This window comes from Magnolia sinica, chromosome 10, assembly GCF_029962835.1.
Source record: "Magnolia sinica isolate HGM2019 chromosome 10, MsV1, whole genome shotgun sequence".
Lineage (NCBI taxonomy): Eukaryota > Viridiplantae > Streptophyta > Magnoliopsida > Magnoliales > Magnoliaceae > Magnolia > Magnolia sinica.
The window spans coordinates 57,388,228-57,412,416 of NC_080582.1; the positions used below are offsets into that span (position 1 = coordinate 57,388,228).

General features: G+C 41.2%; 2 protein-coding genes across 4 annotated transcripts; both read right to left on the reverse strand.

Annotated features, from left to right (window-relative positions):
* Window positions 1–1,528: 1,528 nt before the first annotated feature.
* Window positions 1,529–23,919, reverse strand: LOC131258410 (uncharacterized). Its single transcript, XM_058259726.1, has 8 exons — window positions 23,764–23,919; window positions 18,395–18,479; window positions 18,218–18,286; window positions 9,209–9,321; window positions 4,299–4,410; window positions 4,081–4,224; window positions 2,296–2,470; window positions 1,529–1,900 (listed from the first exon to the last, which is right to left on the reverse strand). Exons 1-8 carry the CDS (start codon window positions 23,813–23,815, stop codon window positions 1,775–1,777), a joined length of 876 nt encoding a protein of 291 aa, XP_058115709.1. The 5' UTR covers window positions 23,816–23,919; the 3' UTR covers window positions 1,529–1,774.
* On the reverse strand, window positions 10,754–12,993 carry LOC131258411 (rRNA biogenesis protein rrp36-like). Of its 3 annotated transcripts, none has more exons than XM_058259728.1 (3): window positions 12,716–12,993; window positions 12,559–12,634; window positions 10,754–12,479 (listed from the first exon to the last, which is right to left on the reverse strand). In XM_058259728.1, exon 3 carries the CDS (start codon window positions 12,025–12,027, stop codon window positions 11,413–11,415), a length of 615 nt encoding a protein of 204 aa, XP_058115711.1. In that variant the 5' UTR covers window positions 12,028–12,479; window positions 12,559–12,634; window positions 12,716–12,993; the 3' UTR covers window positions 10,754–11,412. The 3 variants fall into 2 exon arrangements, with proteins under 3 accessions (XP_058115711.1, XP_058115712.1, XP_058115710.1); XM_058259727.1 differs by having other exon boundaries at window positions 10,754–12,634.
* Window positions 23,920–24,189: the final 270 nt, after the last annotated feature.

Here is a 24,189-nt window from a genome sequence, read left to right on the forward strand (position 1 = left end):
AAAAAAAAAAAAAGCCTTTGGACCATTAATCTTGAGAGTGGTTTTCCATGTTCTCAAAATTTCAGCATGATATCCATTGCACCAGATGTATGAGATGATTGAAAGGCGTTTAAACCATTTTTTATCCATTGGACCAGATGGATGAGATGATCAAAACGAGAGATACGCCCGTAGAATTTCATGACTGTACCAAGGAGCATCACCATATAATAACTCAAAAAGGGCCCATTAGACTGGATTGAAAGACGTTTCCATAAAAGCACTTGGAAAGTTTCAAGCCCTGATAATTCCTTGTTTTGGTGACTAGACTCTGAAACTCTGCCCACTCAACTCTGCGGTGAATAGTCAAAAGCTTAAAAATGCAAGACCTGAGATTTTAACTCAGGACAGGCCAAAGACACTGCTGTTGTTTGTCTGGCCATATTTTTATATTACGGATTTCATTTTATGTTTATAACTATTGTAGCTACTTTCATTTTTTTTAAAATTATATATTGAGATGACCCAATGAAAACTCAATCCGATAGGCTTAGGATTTTATAAAGGTGTGGCCCATCATGGTCTGATAACCAAGAAGCAATTGATCTAATGAGCCCATGGCCAAGAGACCAGATGCCCCAAAACCACCCAGATTGAAAGATGAGCCCTTAGATCAATGGCCAAAAAAAAAAAGAAGAGGACAGTCAAGAAAATTATAGCCAAAATTCATGTTCCATTGAATATGGCCAAAATACCGGCAGGTTAGGATCTGCAGTCAATGAGGTGATTTTTCCGGCATTCCCCATCCACAGGCGTGCCATGCCATGAACAAATCAACAGCCTCCATCATCAAATATGGGCCCAAATGTATGAAATCTTGCAGTTCAGCAAGCCATCCATTCATTAGGTGGGCTTCATAGCTGACATCCAAACCTGCTGGACGCCTTCCCCTTCCGGTGCATCCATTAATATGGTTTCTCAGAACTGCATTGCATTTTTAAAAGAAAACTGGCATGCTTTACTAAATTTGTGAAAATGGCAACTAATGGCATACATCATGCATAAAAGATGCAACTGGGGCGGGTTTTTTCGGGTAGAGGATCAACCAAAGCCCAACCCACCTCAAGAGAGCCAACCGGCAACCTGACTCGATTTCCAATCCAATGTGCCCGACATCCTCTATACTTGACCCATCCCAACCCAAATACATGTGATTAGCCCCAACCTGACTCAACCCAACCAGAGGACCTCAACAACCTGACCCAACCCAAATTCGGGTTGAGTCGATCAGGTTCAGGTTGACGCTCACCCAAGTTGCAACCCTAGCACACACTGCAGCAAACTCTCCTGTTGAAATTGCACAACATTACCATTGCATATTAAATCATATTAGAATCCAATGCCCTTTCTAAGGGGTAGAGACCACAGCTCCATTGAAAGAGCTGCATTCAGAAGTGTTTGATTGTAGGTTAGAATTGAGTGATAAATCACATTAGAATCCAATGCCCTTCTAAAGGGGTAGAGACCACAGCTCCATTGAAATGAGCTGTGTTCACAAGTGTCTGATTGTAGGTTTGAATTGAGTGGGAAATCAGTATGAACAACGATGATGAAAGGAACATACATCTGCATGAATGGAAGTATCCTGTCCAGGTGCGTCATAACTTACGTCCATCATGCAGTGGCCCATTTTCAAATGGGGTTTCTTTGAAACAAAGGCAAGCAGTTAATTTAGCAAATAAAAGTTAGAATACTGGACCCACATTTTTTGTACATCTGGATGGGATCTTCGGCTTCAAGGGTCCACCTTTGCTGCTGCAGATGCGTAACTAACACTGCTATCCCTAGTGCTTTTGCATTTGCTTGACTGTTCATATCGTACGAAATTGATCTTTATTTTCGTCGAACAGTTCCTCTGCATCTGAATGGAAATAGCAGTTGTGAAGATCAGTTCAAGTTGCAGTAACAAAGACCAATCTAGCTAGTAGGATTAGACAATGATGCCGCTATGCACATGGCATGCATGTACAGTACAAATTTTCTAAATCATGGGGCCCACTTTGGATGGAAGATCTTAACCATCTGATATCAACTGCTGAATTTGGATCAATATATGCTACAGGTTCAATATCAGAAGGTTCAATCTGTGTGATCTTCAGCATATGTTCCATACACAACGGGACAATCTTCTGGGTGGTCTGGATTGATGACATGCATGCATGCTAACTGTACATAGTGGAAGAAGCACCAACATTTATGAAATGATGGAAAACGCTTGAACTAGTCTAAAATAGAGGAGATATTCTGAAATCCTACATGGAGGAAAACGCTTATGGGATGTCGCCCACAGATGGTGTTTTCGAATTTCGATAGATACTTTTTGAAGGCATCTGCATCTCCCGTCTCTATGATTTCCATGCCCATCCGATCCAGGGCTTCAATCGACTTGTAGATTTCCCCATATTTCTTCTCATAGTGTAAGTAATTGAACCTAGAAAACAGATAAAGCAGTCATACAATGTAAAAATTCATAATCTAAACATTACATATGGAGCAGAATTGAAATATCTGGTGGATACATAGCTATCATTGCAGAAACCCAACCATCTTTAGCAAAATTCAAACAGAGGTGTTCATTCTTCATGAGATTAATGCGCCTTCGAAAAATTCTCCTTTTTTTTTTCCTTGACCTAAGAACCCTCATTTCCAAGAAATTGAGGGAAATAGGAGGAAATGGCACCTCTTTTTATAAAGTGCCCCACATGGTAGTTACATGTGCCATCGCCCATCAAGTGTCGCACATGTGCAACCATCCATCTTCGAGTGCCCCACATGTGCCAATATCATATATGGGTAGCATGTACCGCCATCCATCTTAAAGCACCACAGGTGCAACATGTGACATCACCCATCTCTTAGTGACCAGCATTTCAATGTCACCCACTGCAAAATGGGCCATGTGAAACATGTGCTCCCCGCATCTTCAAACGCCCTACATGTGCATGTGCCACATATGTTATTGAGCCACATGCGCCACATGGCCACCACCAATCTTTTAGTGACCCACGTTTCAAAGTGTCACCCACCACAATGTGTTGTGTGAAACATGTGCCAGTGCCACCAACATCTTCAAATACCCGACATGTGCCGCATGTGCCCCATGTGAGATTCGCCAATGTGAGACTTATGTGACATGTGCCACTGACCAACTTCAAGTGCCCCACATATGAAAACATCCATTCAAGTACCCCACATCTGCCAATGGGCCACAGTGCCACAATACATCTTAAAGCACCCACCATGCACGTGCCAATGTGCCCCATGTGAGACATGTACAACCACCCATTGTCAAGTATGTCTATGTGCTACACTCCCCATTGTGCCATGTGCTACCCTCATCTTCAAGCACCCCACGTGCAAATCTACCAAATATGCTATTGTGCCACCCATCTTAAGCACTCCACATGCACCACACATGTCAACATGTCCAAAGGATACCACAATGCCAGTGTCCCAAGTGTTAATGTGTCATGTGTGACAATGTGACACATCACAATTCATCTTTAGCGCCCACATGCGTCCCGTCTTCAAGTAAAATTTTCACGAAAAGTTATTTTTTCCAAATAACGAATTTGGAAATGAAGAATTTTTTTTCAAGAAAATATTGTTGAAATACAATAAAAGAAAGGAACTTTTCATTGTTTACTAGAAATGGCATTTCCCCGAAAGGCACAATTTTCCTCAAATCTTTTTCCACCAATCCAAACAGGCCCTTCTTCTATTTTGCAATGAAATAGAAATTAAGGGTGCATTTGGATATTGATATATTTGATGGAGCTGAATGACCACTTGCCCAAATCCTCTCTTGTCAATTTATGCCGGTTTTATGGCCATTTTCCATTCTGCCTAACACAGAAATGGCTTTCACATTTTCCAAATGAAATGGCTTTTTAAACCCAAAAAACAGTGCCATTTCAATATGACATGACTGCCATTTGCAGCCATTACCAAATGGCACCTAATATGCACATTTCAGACAAACAGCAGGAGAGAAGGTAGAGAGAACTTGTTTAAGAAACAAACAGTCAATGAAGAGCATACCGTGTACCCCAATGGCAGAAGTCTGATGACACAGAAAAGAAATTCTGTGGATCATCCACGTATTTGGCTAGCAACCGTCCATACATAGCTTCATTTTCTGAATTAAGAGCCCCAACCAAAATGGGTACGATTTTTACTGGCGTACTGCATGAGACCCACCTAGAAGTTAGTATTTGTGATGAAGAAATATGAAGGAGCTTAGTCAATGATGACATTACCCATGAAATACTTTGGCAAGATAAGGCAAGTGCATCTCCATGCTATGTTCTGCCTCATCTACCTCAAGATCCATAAGTTCAAACTTTCCCGTTCCCCACAGCTCTTCATTGACTGGTACATACAGAAATAACCCCAGAAACAAAAATAAAGATGCCAGTGAATTATCCATTGAACAATAACAGACTACTCAGTTCTCCAAAAACTACAAGGTAGCAAAATAACAACAAAAGAGATGACTTATATGCTAATCCAATGGACGTGATGAGGAACTAGGGTCCTACTCATGAGTAAACATATAGACAGGATTCTGTATGTGTTGGGCCCACAGTTAAATCATCCAACCTGTTGATCTGATTAGCCCCCATCATTGATAGTGGATGCCCCATAAATCTCCAGAATGGAAGATCCCCCCATCTAACCATCCACTTTTGGTTACATAGAAAAGAACTCGTTGATTGTAATCAACCTATGTAATAGTTTATTACATTGTGCCTGTGATAGTTTTGTGCTTTCATTGCTGGTCCCAAGCCCGGATAAAGGAGGGTTGCGTCAGGCTGGCAGCCAGTGTCAAACTTATGCCTTAACTTCCATTGTGAATCTGAACATGATTCATGTAGCTGACCCCAATTGGTTGGGATAAGGCTTAGATGATGATGATGATGAGGATGATGATCTAACCATCCACTTTTAGACAACTTTATTGAAGAGTTGGGAGCGCATTTGATGTGGAAGATTCCAAGGATATCTCTCATTCACAAGAGCTCCCATCAGATCAACAGTTGGTTATCTCCAAACCACTGGCTCCATATGTACTGAATCCTGCATCAGAAAACTATATCATCTGCCAATGAGCCAGATGCCCAGACTATAGTTGCACGCAAATGGAAGTGAAGCAGCAATAGATTTGGGTGCAGCAGCAGGGAAACATCTACTTTAACATTAGCAAGTATAAACTGATGGGAAGTGGGATAGGGACGAGAGACCGAAGCACGATTTGAAGTAGAATGTCATGGGTCAAACATTTGCAAGGGGTTAAATCAAGAACTTAGCCAATTTTTGCTCATTTGGTACACTAGAGGCTTTTTGCATTGGGTGTAGAGAATTATAGAGAATTCTAGAGATGGCTAGAATCGTGTACATTAGCATCGGGATCTCTAGAATGTTCTAGATTTCTCTATTGGGTCCTTGTCAGGGTAGTGTACAACAATCTACAAAGTTGGAGTAATTCTTGCCCGGGGATGATTGGTACATGGCAACATTCTAGCCAGTCATATAAAGTGACTGAAAGTTTCTTGTACCTATATATGAAGGAGGGCTTCTCATTTGAGAGGCACCTCAAAAGTTATAAGCTCTCTGTTCAGTTCTTAGTGCAATGAGTTTTCTTTCCTTCCAACTCTTTTTTGTGCTCTCCTCTTCCAAGTAGCTCAGCTTCAGTTGGTGGTTGGCTAATTCATCCACAAACATGTAGTTAGTTGAGTGCCGCATGGTCAATGCTTGGGAAAGAAGATGGAGCATGATAAGTGGAGCCAAAGCAATGATACAATGGGGCTGTAATGCTTGTGGGTTAAGAGAGCCACAATGGCATATGAGGTGATCAACAAGAAGCAAGCAAATAGGAACGAGTTGTTGCCAACAAGAAAAGGAGAGGTCCTAGTATGTGGTGGCAACATTAGAGGCACAGATCGCACGGGTGGAGCTCATCATGGACAACAAGTAAGAGTGGTTTGAACCAATAGACAATAGCATTGAGGATCTTGACAATGTGCTCGAGGAACTCAAGGTAGATATGTTGGGTGCTCTAAACACACTAGTCAATACTCACCGTCAAGAAAGGGAGGCTGTCCAAGTTATGGAGATGGAGACCCTCACCATGCTGAAGGAGTAGGTTGAGGAGGTGAGAGGTGATTGGGCACTATGAAAGGGGCTATGGCCAACGGGAAGTGATAGACAATAGCATTGAGGAAGGCTTGAGGAAGGGCAGTTTGAAGCAATAGACAACAGCATTGAGGACATTGACAATGGGCTTGAGAAGAGAGGGAGAAATGTTGGTTGCTCTAAACACGCTAGTCAATACTCAGCATCGAGAGGGAGGTCTTCTAAGCTACAGAGATGGAGACTCGCCATGTTGAAGGAGTAGGTTGGGGAGATGAGAGGTGATTGGGCATTGTAGAAAAGGGGTACAGCCAACTGGAACTTGACCATTGGTGGTGCAACAAAAGTGAGAATGCCGGACCCTAGGAACTTCAACGAATCAAGGACACTAGGGAGCTTAATAATTTCCTATGGCAGTTGGAGCAATAGTCGAGGTTGTTTCACTAGAGGATGAGAGGGCTAAGGTGAGAATTACAGTGATGTAACTCACTGAAATGGCGGATATATGGTGGAGGCATCATGGACATGTAACTGGAAACGTGAACAATCGACACTTGGGATGAGTTGAAGAGAGAGTCAAGAAGCAATTCTATCTCAAAAATCAAGTACTTGGCATGGTGAAACTTTAAGCAAACGAAGCATACAGGTTGCATTTGTATCGCAAGGTGTTCTTGATGCTTATGCTAGAAATTCCTGACATGCGAAAGAATAGACAAATTGCAACATTGGGCACAAAATGAACTGCAATGAATAATGATGGGTGTAAAGGACTAGGCTTTAGCAATGGTGGCAGCAGAAAGTCTAACTCAGTTCACATGGAGCGACTCTTCCAGGCAAGATAACACAAAGGGATGGAGTTAAGTAGCGGTGTTGAGTGTGACTAGCCAAGGGACTCACCCTTGCCCATATCAGTTTGTTTTGAGTCGATTAAGGTCGGTTTTGATATGGTGAGCCCATTTTGTTTTGGACTGAAACTGATATAATTTAGACAACACCAAGTCATGTCAAATGATACATAAAACCATGCCTAAAAGGGCTGGTAATGGCGAAGGTGGAGGAGAATAGAAGGCTTCCACAGACAACAAGGGGCCTAACAAGCCATCGAGTGGCAAGGGTTTTAGGGACAAGAAGGATGGCAAGGATAGAAATGACATGTCAAAGCCAATGGAGGTGAAGTACTTCATCTACAACGGGCCTCTCACTTGGCTAGGAAATGCCCAAGGAGACAGGTTCTCAACACCCTTGTAAGGAAACAAGATGAGGAGGAGAACGAAGCCAAGGAGTTGCACGTCTGATCAATTCAACTCATCACTGTGAAGTAGATTTAGGAAGGGAGCTTGAGTTGATTGGTCCAGGAAAAGGAGGACAAGGGGCTGAGAATCAGCTTCCTCAATGTGTTACAGGTTAAGTGGAAAAATAGGCCAAGCCACTTGGAGGGGAATTGATGTACATGGACATACACATCAACAGGATGTCCACTCGGGCCACGATGATCAAATAAAGGTGACCCAAAACTTCATATCAAGAGAGGAGATGGAGTGGCTGGATTTGACTGTGGTCAAGGATGCATTTTTTTTCTTTTTTTCTTTTTGGAAAGATGAGAATTTATTGCTGGAAAAACTACAAGGATCTGAGAAAGAAAAAGGCAAAAAAGAAAACAGAAAAGAAACAACAAAAACCAGAAAAAGGAAAAGAATATAGAAACCAATCCCACGACTGCGGTTAAGGATGCGTGAAAGATAAAGACAGTCTATTTAAAAGCCAAACCCATTTAAGGTCTCACAAAGGACGTGGAGCTACGCATTTGTGGGTGGTTGGCAAGACGAGTTTCTCCACCATTCTGCTGGATGACTTTAAGGTCATATTTGGCATTGACATCCTAGAGATGGTAACAAAGGCAATTCCAATACCCTACCTTGGGATAAGGTCCATCATGGATGAAGGGATCCTTCCATGGTATTCATGGTGCCAATGGAGAAGGCCAAGGTTAGGATGATCTCAGCCGTGCAACTAATAGAGGGAAACAAATGGAACAATGAGGTGTGACAGTTCGAGAAACTGACATTAAAAAAATTCATGATTAAGGGCATCGATCATGGTGTGCAAAAACGGTTATGACCGTTACGTGATGGTAATTGTCGACACCATTATGTGTTATGAGGACATAACAACTGTCACAGGCTGACTTTGTTTTTTGTTTTTCTGAAGGATCATCACGTCCCGTATTGTAACGGCAAAGCAGTGGCTGTTACGGCCACCATTACCGTTATTTAATACCTTGGCATCGACAAATAGGTGGGGAAGAATGTTATGGACCAACCATTTGCAAGGAGCAAATCAAGGACTTAGCTTATCTTAGCTCATTTTGTACACTAGAGATTCTGTAAGCAGAGTATAGAGAATTCTAGAGAAAGCTAGAATTGTTTATAGTGTAGAGATCTCTAAAATGTTCTAGAGTTTTTCGTGGGTCTTTGTAGGGAGAGGGATAATCAGGAAGGTTTCTAGAATATTCTTAGCCATTAGATAATCATCAAATGGCATCATCCTAGCCATTCAATGACTAGAAGGTTCTTGTACCTAAATCAGGAGGGCTCCTCATTTGCGAGACAACTCAAAAGTTGTAAGCTCTCTCTTGAGTTCTTAGTGCAATACAAGTTCTCTTGCCTGCAACTCTTTTATGTGCTCTTTCTTCTTTTGCAAGTAGTTTGGCTACACTTAGGTGGTTGGCTTACTCATCCACAAAGGCGTTGTCGAGAATTGCATGGTCTGTGCTTGGCGAAGCACTTTGACCATGAGAGGGAGCCACACCTAGTTAGAAGGATCGTTCAACCAAGGCCCAGACCATGTAATTACTCTAATTTGATTATATTGAATCCAGTGTCTACTTCCTGAATTAGAACTTGTTCCTAATAAGAATTAAGAAAAGAGCATCATGTACTGTAGAATCAACCTACATTAACGACATGTTTATTATGCACAAGAAGATATTTTACAAGGAATTAATAATTGTGACTCTAAAAGATAAATCGTGCAATACCTTCCAAGTCAATTGGCAGGTCCCCAAGAGGTGTCTTGTAAGTGGTGGCTTTTGAAAGGGCACACTTTGGAGTGTAATAATGGTGTGATGGACCGAGAAGGAACACCCGAGAACTGAAACAATATATTCATTACATATCAGAAAGAATACCTTTTGTTCTCCTTTATGAGATATACTAAATGAAATGAAGCAACAGATTAAATCACAGAGATTTGGATGGTGAGATCAATTGGCTCCTTATAAGGATGAGATATGGTAAAAATGAATAAAAACATGGGATATTTTGATTAAATCACACTTTTCACCACCTCTTGTTTACTTGGATGTAAGGTTCTGCTGAAATCCCAGACCAAAAATATTTCTTTTGCACCTCGTCAAAACTTCAAAACACCTTTTTTATATATAAATGAAAATTGTCAAAACTTCAAAACACCTTTTTTATATATAAATGAAAATTATGTTAAAGAAAAGGGCCTGACTTCTGTACATCATGGGCAAGCAGATGCTGTTAGTTACCCTGGTGCTTTTAGATACATGGGCAATCAAATCATTAATCCGGACTGTCCATTATGTTCCCTTGCTTCTCAAGGGCCACCAATAAGATTTCACACTTTAAGAGGAAAATTTCCACTCAACCAATGCAACACAAAATCACCAGTTTAGATAAAAGGAAATCCAATAATAATATGAACAATCCATTCGATAGAATACACTTTGAATAGCTAGTTTCAGCAGAACCATTTGATAAGATTACCATGGCGTGCCAGCAGTGGTTATGAAAACTGCCAGTTATAAAAAGAGAGTGCAATATTTGGAAGGTTAGCATCCTCTGATGAACATGAGTTTTTCATGGTACATGAGAGGGGGGAACCTCATGGACAGTCCAAACTCCAAATTGATGATTTGACCCTCCGCATCTGACCTACGTGTATGTGACAAAAAGGAGGAACAGTTTTTTTTTCAAAAAATATACAGTTTGAAAAGGTTGATTCTTTTAGGGTTTTCTCCCTCCACGAGAACATTTTCTCCCTAAACTCACACCTTTTTATTCATAGAATTCATCAACTCTCTTCATTCACATGGACATAGAAGTCTCATATAGACCATACTATGAAAGAGATACACAACAAGATCTTACAAATCTGGGCTTTACTAATTTTAGATGAATATTATATCCTGATCAATAGAGATGGACATATGAATCTCTAATGAAAAAGAAAAATAGCAATTATTAAAAGGCCATCCCAAAATAAGAAAATTATCATGAGTATGGTTGTAATGTTGTATGCATTGCCAAGAAGACTTGTGGCACCCACAGTCCACATGCATGAACCCAAGGTGTTAAGGCCTTGTCATCTACCCAAAAATATTAGTCATGTGTGAGTCTCAATCAGATAGACAAGCGTCCTAGGTGCATAAATTCCCACCAGCTGGGAGAAAACGCATCCTCAAGTTAATTCAAGTTTTTGGAGCTTTCAATAGTTGCATTTATTTATTTTCTTGTGAGTAACCTAGGATCAAACCAAAGACCTCAATGTCGTAACCAGTGTTCGAGTTGTCGGTATCGCTACAAGTTTCGCTGGCCGGAGATAACGATATAATATCGTTATCGCCGATAATATCGCCGATAACCAGAAATGCAGGGAAAAATGGGAAAATATGGGGAAAATGGTGGAATTTTTCAGTGAAACTTCAGGACATGCCTAAATATACATATTTACATATTCAGGAATGAAAATTTTGCAAAAAGAATACATTAAATTAGAAGTTTCCATTTAATGGAGGCCAAAAAGTATGCGTTGTCGTAAGAAATCACTCAAATAGTAACCAAAATTAGTTTATATAATACAAATGCAAGCTTAAAACAATTAAGACATGCAAACGTAAATGAATTGAAAAAAATACACATTTCTGCCCATGTTTCATCCCCACATAGAGTGACGAGGTGGCTCGTAATCATTGTCCGGATCCCGTGGCAGTTGAGAGTAGTACTGCTGCCCAACATATTGGCAATACTGTTCCCAGGTCATCCTCTTCTTATACCAATTGAGGAACTCTCTTATGTACCTCTGATAGTCATCCTCCCCAAACTGTACGAATACGCCTACACGTGGGAATTGTGTGACATACATCGACGGCATTTCCTGAGCAGGGTACTGAGAGAATAGATCAAGTCCAACCCCAACTCCTTGATAGTATTGTTGTCAGTCATACGGGTACCCCGAATATTCTCCTGTCAAAGGGTCATGACTCGAAGAACTATCTTCCGGCTGCCTGTACCCATGGGTAAAAGAGCGTGACTGAACGTCAGAGCTGCCATGGCCATACCCGTGATATCCCCCATGAGCATAAGGTGAGACAGAGGTGGAGCTCCCCTGATCTGAACTTATGTCCATAGATGACAGGCTGCGTGTGAGAGCATCAGCCACGGCGCGTCCAGCTTTCTTCTTCGAACGACGCTCGAACATATATCTGGGCTCTGATGCTCTCGCCCTGGATGGTGGACGAGATCCATGATCCTCGTCCTGAGTGGCATGGTCAAAGCTCTGCTCTTCAGTGAACTGGCCAACGGATCGTTGGCTCTGAGCCGTCGTGTACCCCCCACCATTGCCACCCCCACCCCCACTAGTACCACCTATACTAGTGTCGGTGCGTCTGTCCCCTCCCTCATCACCGTCGTCATCGTCGTCGTCGTCCTCAGGACCAATGTCAAGTGGGGGTTGAGTCTCATCATCATCATCACTCACTACGACTTGCTGATGAGGAGGGGGCCGTGAGGATGCTTCCTCACCCTCTTTGGAATGTGCCGAACTCCTCATCAAAGGATCAAAGGAGTCTGTATCCGCCTTCTGTTTCTCTACTACCTGATTGACATCGATACCCAGAGCTGCTGCTCCCTCGGCTACCTGTGGAGCAAGGCCTCCCTCCGCATCATCTAAATCAGCTGATTTGACCTACTCATAAAGTGGGTCATCATCATCATCACCTATCTGTGTCATGTTATCTATAGACAACAGGTCTAACGGGTCTTGATTTTCCTCCATGTCTCGGTCTACCCGCAACTGTCTCTCTCTTAACTTCATATTGTAATGGCAGTAAACGAGCTTTTGCAGCTTCTCATATGCTAGTCTGTTCCTCTTGCTGGTGTGTATGAGTGACCATGTGCTCCAATTCCTCTCACAAGGTGAAGAGGATACAGTCTGTGCGAGAACACGGACTGCCAATAACTGCAGTACAGGCGTGTCCACTCCGTACATCGCCCACCACTCACCTATATATCCATGAGGAACTTGTTTTAGTTTGAAGTTTAAACGAAAAATGCAATTACCTAATTATGTTACCATACTCACACGGCATCATCGTTTCAGTCGATGCTTTTGCTAGTGCGGATGAGAACGTACCCCTCGCATCCCTAAACCGTAACAACTGTAAACACGGATTCACATGTCATTATTTTTAATCACTCATATTTCTACAAGCTATAAGGAATAAATTTTATTGCATTACCTGGTTACCGAAATCTGTTTGCGCTGTCGATTCTGGGAACAATTGTTCGAACGCCTCATGAACGACCATCGTCAAATCTCGATTCTCATGGAGTCGACGTTTATAATGAAATTTGGGATTCAGGTAGTATGCTGAAACCCAAATATTAGTTACTCAGTTGTATTAACATGCAAACAGAAGTGATGCTTAAAGTACTCAGTTGTATCAACAAACTTACCAGCTTGGTGGAGTGGATGCTCGAGAGTCCCAGTCCATCGACGATCGATGATATTGATCACCCACTGATACGAAGTGGGCATTGTAGTCATTATCCCATCTCTCATAATTCTCATAAGCTCATACATCGACCCCATCGAAGGCCACATCTCATTATCTACGGCTCGTAGGACCTTGTACATCGAATGCAGAAAGGAAACGACGTTGCGAACTTTATCCCAGAAGGAAGTCTTTGCACCCTCAGTCTTCCTCTAATTCCACTCCATGTATTTCTCGGATCTGAACAAATTTCTCAGACCCACGCAGTGCCTGTATAAGCTATCGAGTGCAATGAAGTTCGTGGCGAACCGTGTCGCGCTTGGTCTAACGATGTCCCCTCCACAACACTTGCGCATTGCAGCCAATAACCATGAGTGATTGTATATAAAGTTTGTCACTCTCCTCGCATCCTGGATGGTTTTCCTAACAAAATCCCTCTGGCCTATCTCCTCGAGCATTAAATCAATGCGGTGTGCCGCACACGGGGTCCAATAGAGATTGAACTTCTTCATCAATTTCTTCCCCGCCTTAACGAACGCACTGCCATTGTTGGTCACAACTTGGACAACATTCTGGGACCCAACTTCGCTAATCACTCCTTTCAGGAGAGCATATATGTATTTGTGATCTTTTATTCTTGCCGATGCATCAATGGATTTGAGAAAAACCGGTTGTCCTCTACAGTACACCATGAAATTGATACTGGACAATTTCGTAGGTCCTGTCCACCCATCACACATGATTGTTACCCCATACTGCTTCCAGTTCGGCGTGAGTCCACGTACCCAAGCTTGCATCTCCTCGTGCTCCTGATCAAGGTAGACGCCAAGAATCTCCTGTGGCGTGGGAGGCTTCACGCCGGGCCCGGCACGCTGCACCTCCTCAATCATATTTTTGAAGTGAGGACTAGCTGCTGCATTTGCTGGTACATGGCTCCAGATGAACCACCTAGATATAGCGCCACCCACTTTTTCCCTGAGCCCCTTGCTCCACATATTTTTTAATCTTTTTTTATTAACGCCTGTAATGGGTGCATCTGGGACACAAGCGTTTTGCGTGCGTTGTAGGCCATGCTCGCTGCCTCCATCAAATCGTCTGCTGCTCCCACCAGCCTCATGTCGGGACGTCCCAAACGACGGCCTACTCTCATCAATATGTCTTCTTTGCTCCCCCTCCCACTCTGAAGCCCGAGACTCACGAATCACTTGTCTAAAATCACTCCTTTCTCGAGCCGTAACCCAGTCATCAGGGTACATGATCCCCTCATTGTCGTCATCATCGTGCTCGTCGATAGCACCTAGGCCTCGTTCAGTGCCTCGTAGCTCCTCCCTCATATCCCTCTCCCAATCCATTTGCTGCAGCTTGCGTGACTTCGCTTCATTCAACACTCTTCTCATCTCCTCTCTCACTGGCCTTGTTACACTTGGACAGTCTTTCACATTCTTGTATCCCCCTGCCAAATGTTCCTTTAGCCTAGACACTCCCCCACTCCGTATCACTTGGCCACAATAGTTGCATATGGCTCCATATTTTTTCCCCTCCACTGGCCGTCCATGTTTCCACCCAATGTCCCTTGCTCCTCCTTTTCCCGATCCAGACGACATTTTGCTCCCTAGTAGTATACAAATTTGCAATTATGGACAAAAAAAAAAGTGCATTGGCTCGTATTCAGTGTAATAAGCCCAAATCATTTCAAGGGCTAAGATGTTAGATCAAATCAAATTTTCATATAAATTACAATTAAGGAAAGAGTCTGCAAATTGCATACTGAGTAAACTTTATGGGGCCTACTATGATTTATACATACAATTTGATGGGTCCATGGATTAGATGCTGACAAGGTCAGTAGCCAAGTGGCTACTGAAGTGACGTCACCAAGCTATGTGGACCCACCATGATGCGTGTGTTGTATCCATACCATCCAACCATTTGCAGAGATCGTTTTACTTTTATGCGTGATAAAATGAATGAGATAGATCTAAAGTTAAAGTGGATCCACCACAGAAAACCGTGGGAGCAATCACAACCACCGTTGAAATATTTATAGGGTCTACTGTGATGTATTTTTGAGATCCAACCCATTCATAAGTTAACATCGAGATAAATGAAGTGAAAATAAAAATATCAGCTTGATCAGAAATTTCAGTGGCCCCAAAAAAGTTTTGAACGCTGGACGTCACTGTCCCCACTGTTTTTTATGGTGGGGTCCACTTGAACTTTAGATCTATCTCATTTTTTTTCTCATGACATAAAAATATATCTCCAAATTAATGGATGGTATGGATATAATACATGCATCATGGCTGGGTCCACATGGCTTGGTGACGTGACATCAGTAGCCATTTGGGTTAGCCACCCCACTGGAATCGATGCCATGCGTTGAAACGAGGTATCTCCACTCCGTCAGCGAGTTTAGCTGTGGTTCTGGGTGTCTTTAGCTACGGCTTTTGTCCATAGCCAATGCAGAAATCGGATATGCTACTAAGTTACTTAGTACGCTGTAAGTTGGGCCCACTGTGAATTTATGTGGTTTATCCACACCTTCCATCCATTTTTTCATATCATTCTAGGCGTCGAGCCCAAAATTGAAGCTCATACAAGTCTCAAGTGGACCATACCATAGGAAACAGTGGAAATAATGATTTCCACCCTTGAAGCCTTTCTACCCCATGCAGCATAGGACTGAGATTTCCTTCCTGCACTATAAGCTCAGGTCGGGCCCGCTGTGATGTTTGTGAAACATCCTCACCGTTCATCAGTTTTGTGAGTTCATTTTATGACATGATGCCAAAAACGAACCGTATCTAAAGCTCAATTGAGCCTAAAAAGTGATAATTAAACGTCCACAGTTGAAATATTTGTGGGGCCACAAAAGTTTTGATTCATGCCAGTATTTTTGTTTTCAGTTCATCTCAACAGTAATGACGTTATTAATGATACAGATGGCATCTAAACATCACTATTGAACCAGGAAGGTTTCAACGGTTGGAATTTCCCAAACCACATTTTCCCTTTAGTACGGCTCACTTGAGCAGTTAACGTGAACCAGGAAGGTTTCAACTGTGGGGTCCACCGTGATTTATGTATTTTATCCACTCCTTCCATCCATTTTAGCAAATAATTTTAGGTCATGATCCTAAAAACGAAGTATATCCAAACCTCAACTGGACCACACCGTAGTCAACAGTATGAATTGAAATCTACCGTTGAAAATTTCTTGGGGACCACAAAAGTTCTGAATCAAGCTGATATTTGTGTTTTCCATTCATCCATGTCTGTGTGATCTTATGAACAAGTTGGATGAGAAATAAACATCACTGTGGGCCCTAGAAAGGTTTTAACGGTGGAAATCATTATTCCAATTGTTTCCAATGGTATGGTCCACTCGATCTTTGGGTATGCTTAAATTTTGGTCTCAACGCCTAAAATAAGATGGAAAAACGGATGGACCGCATGGATCGACCAGATACATTCTCGGTGGGCCCCAAAGAATGTGTTCGGTACGTTAGCAGCGTACGGAACCACGTATGCGACCCCTTTTACACCCGCCCGAACCCCAAATTCCGAAAATCCCTCTCAAATTTCAAATTTCCATCAAAATCCCACCGATTTCTCCAAAATTTCAACCGAAAATCCCTCTCCCTCATCCCAGATTCCCAAATAAGGAAAAAAAACCGTCAAGATCTCACCCCGCAAGCAGATTCGAGAAGTTGCAGGATTTTTCGACGGAAAAATGAAAATTTTTGGGGTTGAATCTTACCAAATATTACCGATTTGCACTCAAGGCTTTGAATTCGCTTCTTCCTCCAGATCCGGACGAAAAAACAGGTAATTTTTCAATTTTTTTACATTTTTTCGCCGACAACTTTCCCTTTTATCGACAAAGGGGGTTGTTGCCTACAGTTCCCACCCGTGGTTGGTGGGAACAGTGAAATATCGACGATATTTTGGAAAATACCGATAATCCGGCGAGATTATCGGCGATTTTTGGGAGCGAATAAAAAAAACGGGGTTTCGGTGTCGCATAGCCGGCGACACCGATATTATCGGCGATATTTCGATAATATCGCCGATATTTTATACACTGGTCGTAACACACCTTGTCTAACATTGAGCTATCAGCTCAAACAGCATTTATGTATGTTTGAAAACTAGAATTATGACTGTACCATGAAAAAGCCTAGGGAGAACTTGTGTTGAATTCCAACAATCACAAGCAGATATACATCATGCATGTGTGGGATTGCAGAAAGAGACTTGGGTTGATTTGGCAAGAGCAACCAAATACTAGGAGTCATCTTTGATTGTCATTCAAGGCTCATTCATGTAATGAAGATGACCATATTTAGACATGCCGACCTACATTTTGGCACAGCAGAAAGGTTCAACCATGTGTCAATCAAAAACATCTCTTGACTCCATTTGTTACCCACTTGCTTACTCATTTCATGACTCCACAGCTCCACGGGTTTTCCATTGTTGAACCTCAGAAGAATATCCATTTCAGGGTCTTTTTTATATAAGATTCAGCCACATAATGAAGCTGGCCAGTTCTCTTCTTGAACCAAACTGCAGTCAGCCCCATACAGACAGGATTAATTATTTGTTAATCCAAAACATCACTCAGATCGAATTGTTTTCCACTTGCATTATTTGTTTTCCTACTCTCTAAGCTCCATCTAGGTTAGATGAAGGGCTTGTGATGCACCCCAGTTTAAGAATCGGATCATTTTAGGAGTCAACCAATCCAAAATTTCCAGAAGGCACTTTTCAGGGCATTGGACAGAATGCAGGCAGAATGGCTGTTCATACTGTCTATACTGTCTCGCGTTAAGAAATATACTCTTAGAATGAGAATGTAATGAAAAGAAGACCAACTGAGTAAGTAGCTACCAACAAAAAGATCTCTTTCAGGTAAAATAAAAAATAAAAAAAATTTCTAAAATCAAGCCCAAGAGCAGTGAAAATCAAGAAGATTTCCATCTACAGATTGCTATGCCAAGAAACATACTTATGAATGATTTGATTCGGACATATTTATCAAGGATTCCACTTTCTTTAGTGGTTAGTTGGGCATTCAATCATTGACCCCCAATTATCAAACCGACAGAAGGTTCTCTTATACAAGATAACCAATCTATAGGGAGATGTACTTCACAAATAATATTGCGAATCATCATAATATTATACAGATTCATGATGGATGTAAACCAGAAAGTCCCAAACAAAAATAAAGAGAACACTCACATTTGAGCTGGATCTATGTTAGCAAATGCATATGCTGCACAACGACCTGAGTACGAGTAACCAGCATGCCTGTAGTTTGGATGCCACCAAAAGATCAATGAACTACAATAGTGATAAATGATCATGGCATTGAAGATCTGCACGCATTAAATGTGACAATGATGGATAGTAACTTACGGGGCAATCACGCCTCTTACATCTGGACACTTAGCAAGGCCAGTTGCCCTAAGCCATTCGTCAAGATCTTGTCCCAGTTTGATGGCTGACAAAGGTACCAAGAAAACGGTATTAAGATCACAACATTGTTAGAGTTCTTACAAAAATGATCATGTTATATCCAGAAATAAGTCTTTTGGGTGCCTTGTCCAATCAGTGCTCTTCGTCAGCATGCTCTTAGGGCTGTGCTATGATGATAACACATCTCTATCCTAGTATATCAGTCCAAACAGGTGGCAGTCAGTTGGTGGATCGAGATTGTCCAACATGTGAACTCTATCTTGGATGGGCAACAGTTCAAAAAGCACACTTCTATAGGTTCCAAGCCACTGCTGGCTTACAATGAACAGTTAAAAAACAGAAGTGGGTAACAGTAGACATTTTCAAGAGAAATTGTGGAAAATTGAATGCATCAAATCATCTGTTCATTCTTTATTATTATTACTTTTTTTATTTTTTTTTTTTTAATACAGCTTGGTAGGGCCTACATGGTAGCAGTCTTGATCTACCCTCCCCACATGCCCTGATAGATAGCGAGCTCTGTCATCACATGATCGAGTTGTATGTATCATACCAGTGTCCAAATTAAGAAAGGCACATACATAGGTATACATATGTATAGTAGAGAGATGCTCTCTTGCGAGTAGTATTGTAGGAGACCATCCATGTGAGAAAAGGTTGATTGGCTCAAGTGGGCTCCACCGTGATGCATTTCTAAAATCCACTCCGACCATCAGGTGCACTGTTGTCATGTGCGGTCGCATATGCGCATATATTTGGCCCGATCGCATATGCGGCAGTGGCATATGCGATCCCTGCACATATGCGATCGCATATGCCACATGTGCCAGCATATGCGATCGCATATGCGATGTATGCAATTGCATATTGCATATGTGATCGCATACTGGCCAACGGTCAGATTTCTGACCCTTTTTTGACCTTTTTTTTTTTTAATCCGGATTTTTACTCTATATATATGCATTCTAAGCATTCCTACTTACAAAAAAAACTCAAACTCTCTCTATTCTCTATTTCTCTTACTACATCCTCTCTTACTAAGCACTTTACATTTTACAATCTACATTCTACATTCCATCCACTCCTCTCCATCCATATTCCATTTCCATATTTCTTTTCTTTTCTTTCAACTTTCAAGAATCAAGAGGGTACAACAAGAATCAAGATTCAAGATTCAAGATTCAAGAATCCAAGATACATGATACATGATACATCATTCATACCATCCATATTCAAGATTCAAGATTCAAGATCAAGAGTCAAGAGACTCCTCACTCCTCTAGTCCTCTCCAATCTCCATCCACTAAGTTTTCTAAGTTCTAACTTCTAAGTTCTAAGTTTCTAATTCTAAGTTTCTAACAACTTCTATATATATATATTGTTTGTTAATTGATTTTTTAGTTGTTACTTACTTACTTTGTTAATTGTTAGTTGTTACAACTTACAAGTTTGAAGTTACAACTTACAAGTTTGAAGTTACAACTTACAACTTACAAGTGACAAGTTGGACCCTATCTGCTTAGATGAGTTGGATGCAGATAACGAGTGGCTCATAGAAACGGAGGACCCGGTATTTGCTGGAGAGGATCTGACATGGGTACAAGTTGAAGATGCCGCATATGAATCGACACCTGGTGAAGGTAGTAGTACCACTCGAAGGCGAAAGACGGGGGGAAGCTGGGGGGCGAGTAGTAGCCGTCAACCCGTTGATGAGATTGAAGAAGGAGAAGGTGATAATGATGATCAAATTGAAGATCATCCACCATCGGATGTTGATGAAGTATTAGTACGTACAGATGACGAAGAAACGGAAGAAGAAGAAGTGTATGTGGAAGAAGGAGATGACTCGAATGATGATAATGATGATGATAGTAGTGGTGGTGGACTTGGTGGTGATGTGCCACAATGGATGCTAGATCAATGTATATCATGATTATTGATTAATGATTAGATAAATAATAAATACATAACTTCTTAATTTTGTTTAATGGTTGTCTTGTCTCGTAAGTCTAAGTGTGTTGATGTTGTCGATTGTTTGTTGGTAACTTGATATTGAATCATTGATAACTTGATATATTATGTATTGTATTTGTATCACTATCATGTACATGTAGTGTTGAATGTTGAATATAGATATTTGATATTTGATATTTGTTATTGCTATTTGTTAAATGTAAGTATGTAACTACTAGTACTAACTAAAATGTTAATTGTTAATGTTAAGATCATTTAAGAAGTTAACTATATTGTAATTTGTAAATTACTAAATTGTAAATGTATGGAGTATGGTTTTATTTTTTTTACTTAAATTAAATGTATTTCATGTCCCAATGACATATAATAATTTATTTTGATTTTTCTGATTTTTTTTTTTTTTTTTCTGATTTTTCTGATTTTTTTAAATTTTTTGAAAAAATGCGAAAAAAATAAAATAAAATATGCAACCGCATATGCGATTGTGCGATCGCATATGCGCACACGCATATGCAATCGCACAGGATCGCATATGCTATTTGACAACATTGATCAGGTGCATGCGTGACCCCATCAAGATGTCCACTCTTTACTTTTTATAGGGCCCACCATGATGATTATGTGAAATCCACTCCAACCACAGATGCCTCACTAAAAGTTATGCCTAGGGCAAAAAAATTAGGCCCATCTACGATTTATGTGGGCCACACCAAGGGAAATAGCCTAGCCTAGAGGTTGGGCATCCACATGCACAATGTTTCCAATCGTGCGATCCACCTAAATCACAGATATGCTTGATTTTGGGCCCTGGGCCTATCATTGGGTCACGTGCTTGATAGTCAAAGTGAATTTCACAGTGGGCCCATCCAAACAACCCACCCCTTTGCTCACACAGATGGTCTCCTGAGGCACTATTCACAAGAGACGACACGCGCGCGCGCGCGCACTAACCCACCCACCCACACATGAAAAATGCTTGTCCCCACCTTCACGAGGACGCTTCAACATTGTCCCCAAAGCTTTTGAATGACATGCGGGATGCCTAATCATCAATCCGAACGGTTCCTTTGGGAGCAAACCATGGTGCAAGAATCACGCCAATTTGATGATCCTAACAATTTGAATGGGGCCAATTTGTTGCAACTGTCCATTTTTTATGAGCCATAGATTGCATGGTTAGAATCATTAAAACCAAGCTACTTTGGAATCATAAGTAACAAGTAATACTACGTGAGATCAATCAAATGGATGTTATAAGATTATGATTGAACCTATTTTGTATCTCCACTCAATCTTGACTATCCATTTTCCATGCTACTAATTAGATGCTTAAGATCATCCAATCGGCGTGATTTTTGCACCAGGGCTTGCCCCTAGTTGTATAAAAGAATGGACAACCAAATCAACAAATGGGCATTCCACATGTCATTTTAAAGGTTGGGGCCTTACTCTTACTCTGGTGGTAAACTCTCAGGAGTTTCAACACCTGTTTGAGGGTTCGAGTACCCACAGGTGGTGAAATCCCACTACGGCGTGAGTGTGTGGTGGTGTGTGCATGTGTATAAAAAAATAAAAATAAAAAAATAAATAAAGGTTTGTGGATGGCGCTAATGTCCCCATGAAAGTGGGCACATTAGCAAAATCCTATGTGTATGTATGTGCATGTGTATCTATGTGAGAGGGCACGTGTGTGCTCGCTAAAAAGTCATTATGGTCAAAATCACACTCATCAAAAAAGAGGTTTTAAAGAAATTTCTGTTTCTAGTTTCTAATCAAACTGCACTAAGATGAAAACTATGTAAAAGTTGAAACTTAATGGCCTGTTTGGGTGTCACCCAAAAATGAATCCAACTCATCTTTCACCAACAGCCGTACTGTAGCTGTCAGCACCTATTGGGCAGGTCATTAGCAGTAAAGATGCGTGGTACTACTGCGACACACCAAAGTTCAGGATGGGCCTAATATTTAAGGCATGGGAATCATGGCACGACACATGGATGATTTGGATCATGCACACATGCCACCAGTTGACACATGTGATAGATGGCAGAAAAATAGACACCTCCCAAACTCATTTTTATGATAATACAGCACCACCTGTATTCCCAACATTTACCGGCAAGCAATTGATTTAATAATAATGATTCTTAGGTGGCACCCAAAGAGGCCTTAACATGACCACAGCAAACCAATAACCTCCTAGAACTCTGCTACACTCAAATTAGATGCATGAACAATCGGGACCATTTACAATTCTAATTGTCCAACCGTCGACCTGCTGATGAACAGTATGAAAGAGAACTTGATGCAGGACAATTAACTACTTACTCTAAAAGCTCGAACTGATAGAGCATGGCAAATCAATCCCTTTATCTCGTAGCCCGGGCCCCACATCGCATGGGGTTAGGATCTCGGCCGAACCCCCCTCATGGGCCCCACATCACATGGGTACCACCTCACATGAGCCACCCGCCTCACATGGATGGGGCCTGCCTCACACGAGTCACCCGCCTCACACGTGCTGCCCACCCTGAGTGTGCCCCTGCATCCCATGGGCAACCCCACTCGAGCCCAATGTGAAAATGCCCCCGCATTAGAACTGCTAACAGTCGGCACTGAAAAATGCCTGCCAATCAAATAAGCAGGATTGTCCCCATGCAATTTCGCAGCCAACAGTTCATCCAGGGGGGCCCTTGAACTGAAGGGTATGGATCATAAACTCCAATTTGAGTGCATTTTCTTCAAAAGAGGACAATTTGGGTTGGATTTCCCCATAATAGAAAGAATTACAAATTAACCCATTCAAATAAATTACAAGAACTAACATAAATCCTCAAACAGAAACAAGAGATTCACACCCGCCCTTCGCTATGAATACACCAATTCTTCTACTTTTTGTAATAAACCAGCACAGCTCTTCACTACATCACTAAAAATCCATCAGAACAGTCAATTGTGTCCCAAAAAATCACAATTATCATACAGCCTTAACCAGCTAATCTTGCGCATTGAATTCAGAATTTCAACCGTCCACACACTTACCCACTGATCGGATGGTTAAAATCATCCGATCAGCAAAAATTTCCACAACTACGGTACATCCACAATGACACTTACCACTTGAACAGTCTCGATCAAACATACAAAAGTTACATATACACGGTAAATGAGTCCACTACCATTTAAATTACGGCGATGAAACTATCACGGTAGGAAGGATGGTGCATTCATCAAAAAGTGAGGGTGTAAATTACCAAAAAAAAAAAAAAAAAAAACAAATGGACTACGAAATTAAATAGATGGGTTGAGAAGTTAGAGAGAGAAAGAGAACTTACGATCTTTGATATACCAAGATCCGGCATGAGCTGCTTCTCTGACCTTCTCCATTTAACAAAAATCGAGAGAAGAGAGAAGCAGAAGAAGCCAAGGAGAGATTAGATCAGACGAAGAAACAGGAAAAAATAGAGAAATATAAAGGTGCTGAACCCAACCTCAAACTCTTCTATTTCTAAGGTTATTTTTTTATTATACGTCGTGACGGACTGTGTTAGGATACGTTTTGATTATAACCTTTTGATCTGTGATTTTCGCACTGATCCAAACCGTTGATCTGATGAAAAATGAAGATAATACCGTATTTATATAAAATATTTAATACTATATTATTCTTAATTATGGAAATAAAATAACGGTTAAAGAAAATTTTAAAATTTTAAGCTGCTTAAATTTTGGATATGAAATTATGTTTGGTTATAAGAATT